General features: G+C 41.9%; 2 protein-coding genes and 1 long non-coding RNA gene across 4 annotated transcripts in view; 1 reads left to right on the top strand and 2 right to left on the bottom strand.

Moving 5' to 3' along the window:
• The window catches only part of LOC102296870 (zinc finger protein 62-like), a 14,899-nt gene extending 13,190 nt beyond the window's left edge, over nt 1-1,709 (top strand). The window contains exon 4 of one of the 2 annotated variants that reach the window (XM_014341436.2): nt 548-1,709. In XM_014341436.2, the coding sequence (XP_014196922.1) occupies nt 548-1,108 (561 nt within the window). In that variant the 3' untranslated portion in view covers nt 1,109-1,709. The remainder of the gene's footprint in view (nt 1-547) is intronic. The other variant, XM_005946547.3, reaches the window with a different exon arrangement.
• Nucleotides 1,710-1,859: 150 nt separating this feature from the next.
• On the bottom strand, nt 1,860-5,768 carry LOC102296663. The gene is made up of 3 exons (XR_317300.3): nt 2,821-5,768; nt 2,589-2,652; nt 1,860-2,192 (listed from the first exon to the last, which is right to left on the bottom strand). It is a non-coding gene; the product is annotated as an uncharacterized LOC102296663 (long non-coding RNA).
• Nucleotides 5,769-5,904: 136 nt separating this feature from the next.
• LOC102299040 (zinc finger protein 850-like) lies at nt 5,905-10,250 on the bottom strand (the record flags this gene model as incomplete). The annotated part of the gene is made up of 2 exons (XM_005946555.3): nt 5,905-8,604; nt 9,072-10,250. Coding segments are annotated over 2 exons (1,674 nt in total), but the record flags the coding sequence as incomplete, so codon positions are not given.
• Between the last annotated feature and the right edge of the window lie 1,739 nt (nt 10,251-11,989).

Here is an 11,989-nt window from a genome sequence, read left to right as displayed (position 1 = left end):
TTTTTTTTTTAAATGTAAAAGTATTTTCGGAAATGTTATTTTGTTGTTGGTGTTGTAAATGTGATTTGCACCTCCCAGCCACATATCGTCAGTTATATCATTATCGCAAATTTTCAAATGTATGTTGTGATAAATATTTTTGGTTATATCGCCCTACTCTATTTCAAAGCTACATGAGACATGAAAACCTAATGTAAATAAATCTGACACAAATCTCCTGAAATTTTCCCAATGTTGCAAAAAAGTAAAGTTTTGAAAGCTTCCCCCCTTTCTATCTAACATTTACACTCCAATAGATGCGTCGGAGAGCAGCTTGGGGTTAGTATCTTGTGGCATGCAGAGTAGAGCATCCAGAGGTTTAACCACCAATCTTCCCATTAAGTTAATTACCTACAAATGAAGAGTCATTTTTGCCCAGTAAGCTGAGTGTTATAATGTTAATGTAAAATGTAAATACTGGCAGAGCTGCTCTTTATTTCAGGCGACGTTCAGGATAAAAATGTTGAAAGAATTCCCTGACTTACACTGTCTTTGTGTCTTTGTTTAGAAACAGAGCGACACAGATGGATCCAGTTCTCAACCCTGTCGTCGCTGTGGTGGTGGGAAAGCGTTTCGTTGTGACCTTTGTGGAAAAACTTTCAGTAATCAAGAGAACCTAAATCGACACCAACGTAGACACACTGGAGAGAAAATGAACTACTGCAAAGAATGCGGAAGAGGCTTCCCCACACCAAGTATATTAAAAACGCACAAACTCTGTCATCAAAGGATTAAAAAGCATGTCTGTGACCAGTGTGGGTCATGCTTCACCACTGTAAGTCAGCTTAATGTACATAAAAGAGTCCACACAGGAGAGAAACCATATAAGTGCAGACACTGTGACAAATGCTTCTCACATTCAAGTCGTTGTAATGATCATGAAGATACACACATTGAAGGGAACTTCATCTGTGACCAGTGTGACAAGAGCTTCAAGAATCTCAGTTCATACTCTGAACACAAACGATCCCACGCTGTGAAAAAACTGTTTCACTGTTACCAATGTGCAAAAACATTCACTTCATTATCTGCTCTGTGCAAACATCAGCGTGATCATGAGACTGGCTGAAATCATTCTCATCATTAAAAATTGGTTCATGATGAATCTGAAGAGACAGACAGTGTTGTTGCAGTTTCAAAAGTTTGTTGTGAAAGCTACTGTAACTTCTGCTGAAATCCCTGCTCTGTAATACATCAACTCTTTCATGTTTTCTTTAATGTTTCTTTGAATTTTAATGCTAAAAATGTTATTCTAATTACATTATAATCTTTTCTCCTCTTGGAAACAGTAGTATTTAATAGTAAAAATAATAGTAGTAATAATAATCATAGTATAGTAGAAGTAGCATATGAAAGAAATGTCTGACTGATCTATTAATTGGTTTTGTATCACAGGTCTTCAAGCTGACCCACTGTAAAATCTAATTAGTTCACAGAACTATGTAAACTCGTTGCCTCAAAAAAAACTAAGTAAAGCTTACTTAAGATGACTGTTAAGACAACTTATTCATTGCAAGTCTGCAGCATTAAGAATAACTTGATATTTCTGTTGAACATTTCAAGTTCAACTAAATGAAAAAAAAACTATTTGTGGTAACCTGAGTTTGATTAAAAATAATTAACAACACTTTTTGTAATGACGTTAAAATCAGCCCAACTTTTATTTTCAAACACAACAAAGTATAACAGCCAACATACTGGACACTGTTTGGCTGAACAACAAACAATTATATTGCCATCACTGTTATAATCTTACAATGAAACAAAGTCTCAGATGTAATTATTCTGAAAATAAGTTTAGGCCTACCACAAGTTTGTTTTGTACTTACATTACTTATATAGCCGAAATAAAATATTTGTTGTTCTGTCACAAGTGCCGTCTCTGATTTAAACAACACATTTGTTTTTCATTCCAACACAGGAGCTGGAATGTTGTAATACTTTAAGGATGCTTGTTTCCAGTCCAGGCATTACTGCCTGAATGACTGTCTTGGATCGAGGTGATCCAAATGTAGGTGCAGAAGAAAGTCTTTAACTTCCCTTAAGTACAGTGGCAGTGGATGTGGGGTGGAGATGCAATGAGCTTGAACCTGCAGGCGACCATCTTCACTGACCACACCATCTGTGACGGAGGACTCATCTCTCCTGGTGTCCTGCAAGCAAACAATTATATTTTTTGGAACATGAACTTAATTGCTTTCTTAAAACAATTTTTCTGCATTTGGTATAGAACAGACTCCAATTTAGACAATCTCAGGCCCCCTCCCCACCGGAGAGGTGACATTCAATGTCTTACTTGTCAGTCTAGATAGCCGTGACCACCACCCAACATACAATAATGTCATGAAAGCATCATTTTAAAAAGGGCTATGCAAACATGGCCAATAACTTTCATTCTAATGATGTGCAAAATGATTTGGGCACAAAACAAATTTTGCTGTTAGAAAACTTGCAGACTTCACTATATACAGTGTAGACCCTCTAAACTAAGTTTGGGGATGTGATCTTTCAAGAAATGCAGACCAAACTGTTGTTGTTTGTTTACTTACACAGCATGTCTTGTAGAATTAACTGGAGTCACCAGCAACAGCATAATGCAGTCATATCTCAAGTCTAATAACAGAAGACCGCAAAAGATCAGTACAGAAACAACTTCCCCAAGCCAAAGCACAAATAAAACAATAAGTAAAACAGGCTGATCTACAGTATGATTAAAGTTCAGCCTGATTAATATAAATGTCACTGAAAATTGCTAATATATTGGAAAACCAAAATACTTACCACTGAGTTGATGTCTTTCTGTCCAACAACAGGAGTGCTGGTCCCGAGCCTCATAGCAAGCAGCTTTTTCATGATTGCCAGGTTTGTCATATTGATAACAGTTTACTTATTAACTCAAGGGATCCTAATGTTCTTCTCCCCTTCTCCATTCATCTTCTGTCCACTCCCCTCTTTAGATAAACTGAAATATATTGAAAAAGCATCTTAAATAAAATAAAACATGTGTATGCTTTTTGTTTCTTTCTTTTTAACACGTAGGGATGTGAGGATTATACAGACAATATGATGAAGGTGATCGTGATCCACAACATCATGGCTGAGGAGGATCCATCAGATGTGTCCACTGTGATTGAGGGAAACCAAGTGATGGAGGGATGTGGAAGCCGAACAAAGGCATGTGTACTGCTGATGGGACTGATATATGCCCTCAACCTCGAATATCCGAAGGAGCTGAAGAACACATTTGATACTTATCAAAAACATTTTTTGGAACTTGACGGGGCCAAACTACTGAAAAAGGTCCACGGCCTCAAAAATAAGCTTGTGCAATGCACACACGTTTCCCCTCTTGTTCCAAGAGAATCTTTTGTCCAGACATAGCTTGATGGAGCTGTATTTTTTCTGCTGACAGCAAACACAGATTGAATGTTGGTGTTAGTGTTTTGTTCTATCTATCCATATTTTTGATAACGTACATGCACAGAAACAACCTGTAGAGTTTCTGTGCTTTTGGCTTTTAAAATGGACTAAGTGGCCTTTGAAAGTGTTGTGTGCATTAGCTGTTGTGTTGCACTTTATTCTGTGTTTTTATGTAATAAAAACATTGAGATGATGAACCATCTGAATGTCTTTTTTGGGGGGTACATTTTATCTTATATGAATAGGTAATGTTTATCAACTGATAATAATTACATTTTATTAGTTATTATATAATTAATTTTACCTAATTTCAATGAGTAAGTAGCTGTTGAATATATACGTAAATATGGGGTAAATTTTACCCAATTTAATTAAGTATTTTATACACAATATATTGACTTAAATCTACCCCAAAAAAGTCAATGCAAATTGTTACCTCAGATTTATTGGGTAAATTCTATAGATAACTTCTTACAGGTATTCAGTCTTTAAAATCTGCACCGCCAGAGTCAAATACCCGCGTAACACAACGAATTTGTGAGCATGTGTCTTGCAACCATAGCAATGTAGCATCAAATGCTAATTTTAAAACCAAATGAGGTGATCCCGCTTAACGGACAATTGAAGAAGTTAACTTTTTGATAGTACCAGTCATATGGTAACTTGAACTGAACTAAAGCGCAGTAACCCAGAGTGGAGGCAAAAATAACGTTTCAACAAGGTAATACAAGGGTACACTTAGCAGTGGCAAATACACAGTGGCTTGGCTAACGTGGTGTGGTAAGGTGGCGGTGAGCAACCAGGGAAATAGGACGGCAAGGTCAACTTGAGTGTGGCAGGTATGTACTGGTCACACTGAGGAGAGAGGTGAACAGAGTTAGAACGAGAGTCCAGGTGGTTTTCGGAGAAGGTGAGTATGACAGATTTTCCCAGCTTACTTGCAGGAGAAGTGATAGAGGTGTTGAGGGAGAGGATTGTGAGTCCAGGAGAATTCAAGGAGGCGAGACTGCTGACCTGGGTTCCGTTGATTCCGAGGTGGCGAGAGGGCAGGCAGTTGAGGCACAGAGATTTCCAGAGAGCCAGTGTGAAGCCAGAATCTGTCATGGTCTGGGCGAGCCTGAGTAACTTTGCACAGCATCAGCTCTCCTCTGGGTGGAGCCCTTCCTGTCCCTCCCCGTTCCTCAGCTGCAGGCAATTATTCTGGCAGTATTTAGGAGCAGCGCACACAATGAGTCTTCGCCAGATCGTCTGCTAACCTCATCGGTACCTGGACTCGTCATTCCAAACCCTGCCATAGCCTTGCTTCTGGATTCCGGTCAGCTGCTGCTTAATCCTTTTCAGACAAACTGCCATTCTCACCTGCCTGCCTCCCTGCACACCTATATGGGAGACTCAGTATCCACCTGGACCTCGCCTCCACCTCCAGCTAATCCCCGCCAGCAAACACATAAGCCATTCCAGCTTGTCAAATGGGGAAACACTCACAACTCCTTGGACTGTTCTGATTTTCCTCTCCTACGTTTCAGTACCCTGGTCTGCCACAGTTTCCACCAGACCCAATCCAGTCTCAGCAGTTTAGTGACCTGACTGTTCCATGCTCGCCCTAGCCCCGCACCTCACAGACGCCACGCTTTTGCACAAAGCTTAATCTTGTCTTTTGTCTTGAATATTTCTGTTAGGAACACTTGTAAATAAAAGTTTGTGTTTTTGCAAATCACTTCAAGCTTCCGGTCTTTGGTTCTGCACCTGAGTCCATTCCATGCCACGGGCCTCTGAGCCCTGACAGAATCAAAGAGGTGAGTGTTTGCACCGTGGAGTGTCCTGCAGCTCAAGACAAACAGCATAAGCATAACATTTTTGAGAGCGTAAACATGAAACATCAAGTAGTACCAACATCAAGTAGTTGATGAACTGGCAAAGAAACGTCAGCATAGAGCTTAAGCCTGATTGACTCAGTTAGCTCCAGGTGAGTGAAGCTGTGGTGGCCCTGCCCATGGGCAGATCCAAGGAGCCTCAGGAGCCTGGTGGAAATTTCCAGGCACTCACCCAGACCATGACACTAACAATAACTTTAATCTGTGCAACAAAAACAATACAGTCAGTACTTGTTTTTATTTGCAAAGACATGCACCCTCTGAAAAAATGATTCTTTTTCACTCAAGTCAGAGTGAAAAAGAAATGTTCACATTACCATTACTTATTACTTACCATGTTCACTGGTAATTGAACTTAAGGGGGCCAGATGTAGTCTTTCCAAGATAATAATAATAATAATAATAATAATGGATTGCATTTATATAGTGCTTTTCGAGAACACCCAAAGCGCTTTACAATACCACTATTCATTCACTCTCACAATCATACACTGGTGGAGACAAGCTACAGTTGTAGCCACAGCTGCCCTGGGGCAGACTGACAGAAGCGAGGCTGCCATATCGTGCCATCGGCCCCTCTGGCCAACACCAGTAGGCAAGTAGGGTAAAGTGTCTTGGCGCCATCTCTCGTTTCTGAAATATTTATGTATTGTGTTTATAGTGGTGTCCCTGCTAAGTTTTAAAGAGCCACTCACTGTTGGTGTATGGGCAACAGACAATTCTTAATATTCGTGACTTACTGCTGATGCTCCCCTGCGTTAGCCAGCGATTTGGAGGACTCCCACTGCCTCTGGTGTCAGTCTGAATTGATGCGAGAAGTGGATGTATATGTGGCAGATCAGATCTTGGATGTGGCGTGTCCTTGCCATCAGCGATCTTGGCTGTTTAGAACTTCTCTCTGCCCTCAAACAGCGATGCCTTCTACCTGTTTACCCAACGTTATCGGAGCATGCTCACCTGACGCGGTTTTATTGGTCACCATGCTGACAAAATATGAAGGGAGCTAGAGCACATATAAACCACTTGCAAGTACTGCATATTAAACCTGCTCAACACTGGCCCCAGCCAGATTCTTTCACTATAGATCATAAGAAAATCATTATAACCGCTTATTTTACTAAAAGATCAAAGAGAAAACAAACATTCTAATCAATTAAGCTTAATCATACAAGCAATTACTTATGAATAAATTTTATCATAGCTAAATCAAACTCCCAGAAAGTCACAACATGATCATAATTTTCTCTCCCCAACCTAGTCAATTGTTTGTCCCCTTTTATTCATGCTAACCCACAGTCACTAATTCACACACATTCACTCAAAATAAAAACAAATGTCTATAATTTTTTGGTCTGGATTGACACGCTGCAATCCTTTTAGACAGGAACTCCCAGGTTGCCACAGGTGGCTTCTCCTCAGCCAGTTGTAATCTGGAAAAGGTCGCCTTATATTTGCTGTCCCGAAAAAAATTTCAGCGCTGTTAATTCAATCTTGCAGGCCTGCTTACAAAAAATGAGGGGGAAAAAAAAGAGCTTTTTATTAGCTCATCAAAACACAACACATAATCACCTGACCGGTTTTCTCTAAGTGCACTGCTACAATTTTAAAGGGCCCAATTCTTGACATGTCCATGTTTAATAAAACTCACTCTATTAAAATTGTCACGTCCGGTGTGGCAGACGTGTGTAGTTGTACAAAGGACCCAAAAGGCGGCAGCTCTGGTGCAGGTGAGTATTTATTTTCAGGAGTGGGTACAAACAGCAATGGTGGGTGAACATGAAACTGGAAAACCTAAACTGGGTAAAACTAACAAAACAAACCAGAAACGAAGATGCAGGGAGGTCCGGGGAAATACATACGGAGGGAGACCGGGGGGAAACAACACAGACAAACCAGCAACGAAGACGAGGTAACACACACTATAAATACACACGGCAGGAATCAGAGGATGGGAAACAGGAGGGGAACACACCTGGAAGACATCACAGCTGACGAGGCAGGGGAAACGTAAACAGAACACAAATAAGACAGACTTTCACAATAAAACAGGAACTTACACATGCAAGGGACTGACTAAGAAACGTGGACTTAACACAGGAATACATGGGCAGAACTGAATAAACACTAAATAGAGGAAGAACAGAACCAAAATCACAATAATAGAAAACACAAGACGCTGGGTCAAAAGGACCCAGGATCATGACAGTACCCCCCGTCAAGGGCTGGCCCCAGACAGCCCAACACTAGAAAACCAAACCGGTCCAAAAACAGAAAAACCCGACCAGGGCGGGCGGAGGGGGCCATGGAAGGAGGGCTCGAAGCAAAACAAAACAAGAGCAGTAGAAGACCAAAAACAAAACACGCAAGAAAAAACACTGGCGCACAAAGAACAGTTCAGTAGTAAGTCAGGGGGCCGACCTGGAGGTCGCCGGCACAAAAGTCCACAAGTTAAACGGACGGGGGGCCGACCAGGTGGGTAGCACAGGTGACAGAGCTAGTCCGGAGGCCGGCCGTGTGGAAAGCAACGGCGGCGATGTGGAGGCAGTTCAGGGGGCCGACTGTGCGGAAGGCAGAGGCGGCGACTCAGGCGAAGGGGGTCTGGGGGGCGCCCACGACGGCCATGGCGCCCGACCCGTAGCCTGGAACGTGGCCGGTTGACTACTATATCATTGTAAAATTCCCTAAAGAAAAAAAAAACAAAACCTTAATGATCTTATGAATATCTTTCGAACTTTCTAAATCCCAGAAAGTTGAGAAATCAGATCCAAGAGTGACATCAGCTGACACTTTTTACAGGAGATTCCATCTGAACTCTGTGGAGCCTGATCTCAAGGTTTTTAAGTCTGATCCTGAAACCAGAAGAGGATCTTTCTGTCTCTTCAAATTCATTGTGATCAAATGATTTCGGTTCTGCATGATACTGCTGATGTTTGCACAGAGCAGATAATGAAGTGAATGTTTTTGCACATTGGTAACAATGAAACTCTTTATTTACAGCGTGGACTCGTTTATGCACTTCAAGATGATCCGCAGTGGTGAAGGATGACCCACACTGGTCACAGACTTGCGTTTTGACGTCACTGTGACAGAGTTCATGTTGTCTTAATTCACTTGGTGTGGTGAAGCCTCTCCCACATTCTTTGCAGTAGTTCATTTTGTCTCCAGTGTGTCTGCGTTGATGTCGTTTTAGGCTCGCTTGCTGATTGAACGTCTTCTCACCACCACAGTGACGACAGGGTTGAGAAGTGGATCCATCTGTGTCGCTCTGCTTCTAAACAAAGACATAAAAGACAGTGAAGGTCAAGCAATTCCTTCAACATTTTTATCTTGAACACCGCCTGAAATAAAGAGCATCTATGCCAGCATCCAATTACATTTTACTATTTACATTATAACACTCAACTTACTGGCTTACAATGACTCTTAATTTGTAGGTAATCTACTTATTGGGAAGATTGGTGATTAAACTCCTGGATGCTCTACTCTGCATGCCACAAGATACAAACCCCAAGCTGCTCTCCGATGCATCTATTGGAGTGTAAATGTTAGATTGATAGGAAGGGGAGGAGCTTTTAAAACTTTACATTTTTGCAACATCGGGAAAGTTTCAGGAGAATTGTGTCAGATTTGACTGAATATTCTGTACATGAAGTTTTCATGTCTCATTTAGTTTTGAAATTAAACTTCATTCACATAATACTTCAAACTAACTACAACTGTAAAAAGAAAAATACATACCTCACAGTAACTGCACTTGTAGAGTTTCTCTCTGCTGTGAATCTTTTGGTGTGATTTGAGGTAACGTGGAGATTTAAAAGTCTTCTCACACAGTTCGCATTTATAAGGTCTCTTCCCAGTGTGGGTAAACATGTGCCGCTGTAAGTTTTTGTATGTCACAAAAATTTTGCCACACTGATCACAGAAGCAAAAATCCTTTTTTGTGTGAATGCGTAGGTGAATATTACGGCTGAGTGGCCATCGGAAGGTTTTTCCACAAATGTCGCAGCTGTACGCTTTAACTGCACTGTGGATGAGTTGGTGTCTTTTTAAGCTTCCTGCCTGGGTGAAAGACTTTTCACACAACTCACAGCTGTATGCTTTAACTCCACTGTGTATGAGTTGGTGTCTTTTTAAGCTTTGAGAAAACATAAAAGACTTTCCACAAAACTCACAGCTGTACGCTTTAACTCCACTGTGTATGAGTTGGTGTCTTTTTAAGCTTTCAGAAAACGTAAAAGACTTTCCGCACAACTCACAGCTGTATGCTTTAACTCCACTGTGGATGAGTTGGTGTGTTTTTAAGTATGCACTCTGCGTAAAAGACTTTCCACACAACTCACAGCTGTATGCTTTAACTCCACTGTGGATGAGTTGGTGTCTTTTTAAGCTTTCAGGACGGTGAAAAGACTGTCCGCAGAAGTCACAGCTGTACGCTTTAATTCCACTGTGGATCAGTTGGTGTGATTTTAAGCTTCCAGCCCGGTTAAAAGACTTTCCACACAACTCACAGCTGTATGCTTTAACTCCACTGTGGATGAGTTGGTGTTTTTTTAAGTTTCCAACCTGGGTAAAAGACTTTCCACATTCATCACAACTATATGGCTTAACTCCACTGTGAACAAGTTGGTGTGATTTTAAGCTTCCAGCGCGGGTAAAAGACTTTCCACACAACTCACAGCTGTATGCTTTAACTCCACTGTGGATGAGTTGGTGTGTTTTTAAGCTTCCAGCGGTAAAAGACTTTCCACACAACTCACAGCTGTATGGTTTAAATCCACTGTGTATGAGTTGGTGTCTTTTTAAGATTCCAGCCCGGGTAAAAGACTTTCCACACATCTCACAGCTGTAGTTTAACTCCACTGTGGATGAGTTGGTGTCTTTTAAGCTTCCAGCCTGGGTAAAAGACTTTCCACACAAGTCACAGCTGTATGCTTTACTCCACTGTGGATGAGTTGGTGTGTTTTTAAGTGCAGCCTGGTAAAAGACTTTCCACACAACTCACAGCTGTATGCTTTAACTCCACTGTGGATGAGCTGGTGGTTTTTAAGTTTTGAGAAGGAAAATCGATTCCCACACTCATCACAGCTGTATGTTTTTCTCCCTTTCTTCTGTGAGGTTTGTCGGCCTCCTGAGAGCGCTGACTTCTCGCTCCATGTTGGTCCTGCAGTGACAGAGATACAAACAGAGGCAGTGAGTGAAATGCAGTCGTGGAACAAACTCAACCTTCAAACTTCCTCCACTAACACTAGTTTTAAACCAAAGGTTGAAGTAGTTCCTTTTCAGGCAATACACTCGGTACAACACACGTGGTATGGGATATCATGTCCTCGCGTGTCCTGGCTGAGGAAACCTTTATTCACGCCTTTAAGGCAGATTATCTGTGATGACGTGTGCACAGCCCCACATGCAAACATATCCCCCTGCCATCACAGTCACCCCTCAGTTATTATACTCCTTTGGGATCTTACAAAACTTTAAACGACTTGTCGACTATTAAATTAGTTGAAAATGATGGAAAATGATGGTTCCCATTTGCCACAAATTGGAACCATGAAGAGGTCGCTAGAAAAGCTGCAACCACCAAGTACCTGCAGAGGGTCAGGCAAGTCATGAGGAGTCAGCTGAATGGTAAGAATAAGATGTGGGCTATCAGCCCTGCCCGTGATCAGGTATCCTGCTGGGGTCTCCTGACCATGCATGGAGAGTTTCACCCCAAGTCCAACACCCTGAGGCTGTACGCTAAGTGGAAGGAAGGAGGCTGGAGATTGGTGAGTGTCAGCACCATGGTCCAGGAGAAAACAAACATCCATGAATACATCAGTAAGATGGCCCCAACTGATTGCGTGCTCAGTGAATACCTCAGGCAGCAGAAACCCAAGAATGAGGAGGAAGAGGAGGCACCATCATGGAAGGAGAGGCCGCTACATGGCATATACCACTGGCAGATAGCGGAGGTGGCTGATATCCAGAAATCCTACCAGTGGCTGGACAAAGCCGGACTGAAAGACAGCACAGAGGCACTAATCATGGCAGAAAAGGAACAAGCCCTGAGCACAAGATTCATTGAGGCCGGGGTCTATCACTCCAGACAAGATCCCAGGTGCAGGCTGCGTAAAGATGACCCTGAGACAATCCAGCCCATATCTGCAAGGTGTAAGATGCTAGCAGGCAAGGCATACATGGAACGCCATAACCAAGTGGCCAGCATGGTATACAGATAAATCTGTGCAGAGTATAACCTGGAAGTCCCAAGGTCAAAATGGGAGACGCCCCGTAGGGTGGAGGAGAATGACCGAGCTAAGATCTTGTGGGACTTCCAGATACAGACGGGTAAAATGGTGGCGGCTAACCACAGTGGTGGTAAACAAACAATTCAATTCAATTTTATTTATATAGCGCCAAATCACAACAAAAGTCACCTCAAGGCGCTTTATGTTGTACAGTAGATACACAGAAAAGCCCTACAATCATATAACCCCCCAGGGCTCTAGAGTGTGACCGATTTGGTCGCAAATGTGACCAAAGCTTTCAGTGGTGCGACTAAAAAAAAAAATTTGGTTGCACCAGTGCGACCAACTGTTTGGATAATAAAAAAAATAATAATAATTTCTGCAACTCTCCGTGTGGTCAATAACAGACACACATTATGCCCCTAT

This window comes from Haplochromis burtoni, unplaced genomic scaffold (genome assembly GCF_018398535.1).
Source record: "Haplochromis burtoni strain Fernald_Lab_line unplaced genomic scaffold, NCSU_Asbu1 Contig_480, whole genome shotgun sequence".
NCBI classification, from domain to species: domain Eukaryota; kingdom Metazoa; phylum Chordata; class Actinopteri; order Cichliformes; family Cichlidae; genus Haplochromis; species Haplochromis burtoni.
This window is presented reverse-complemented; position numbering and strand designations above follow the sequence as displayed.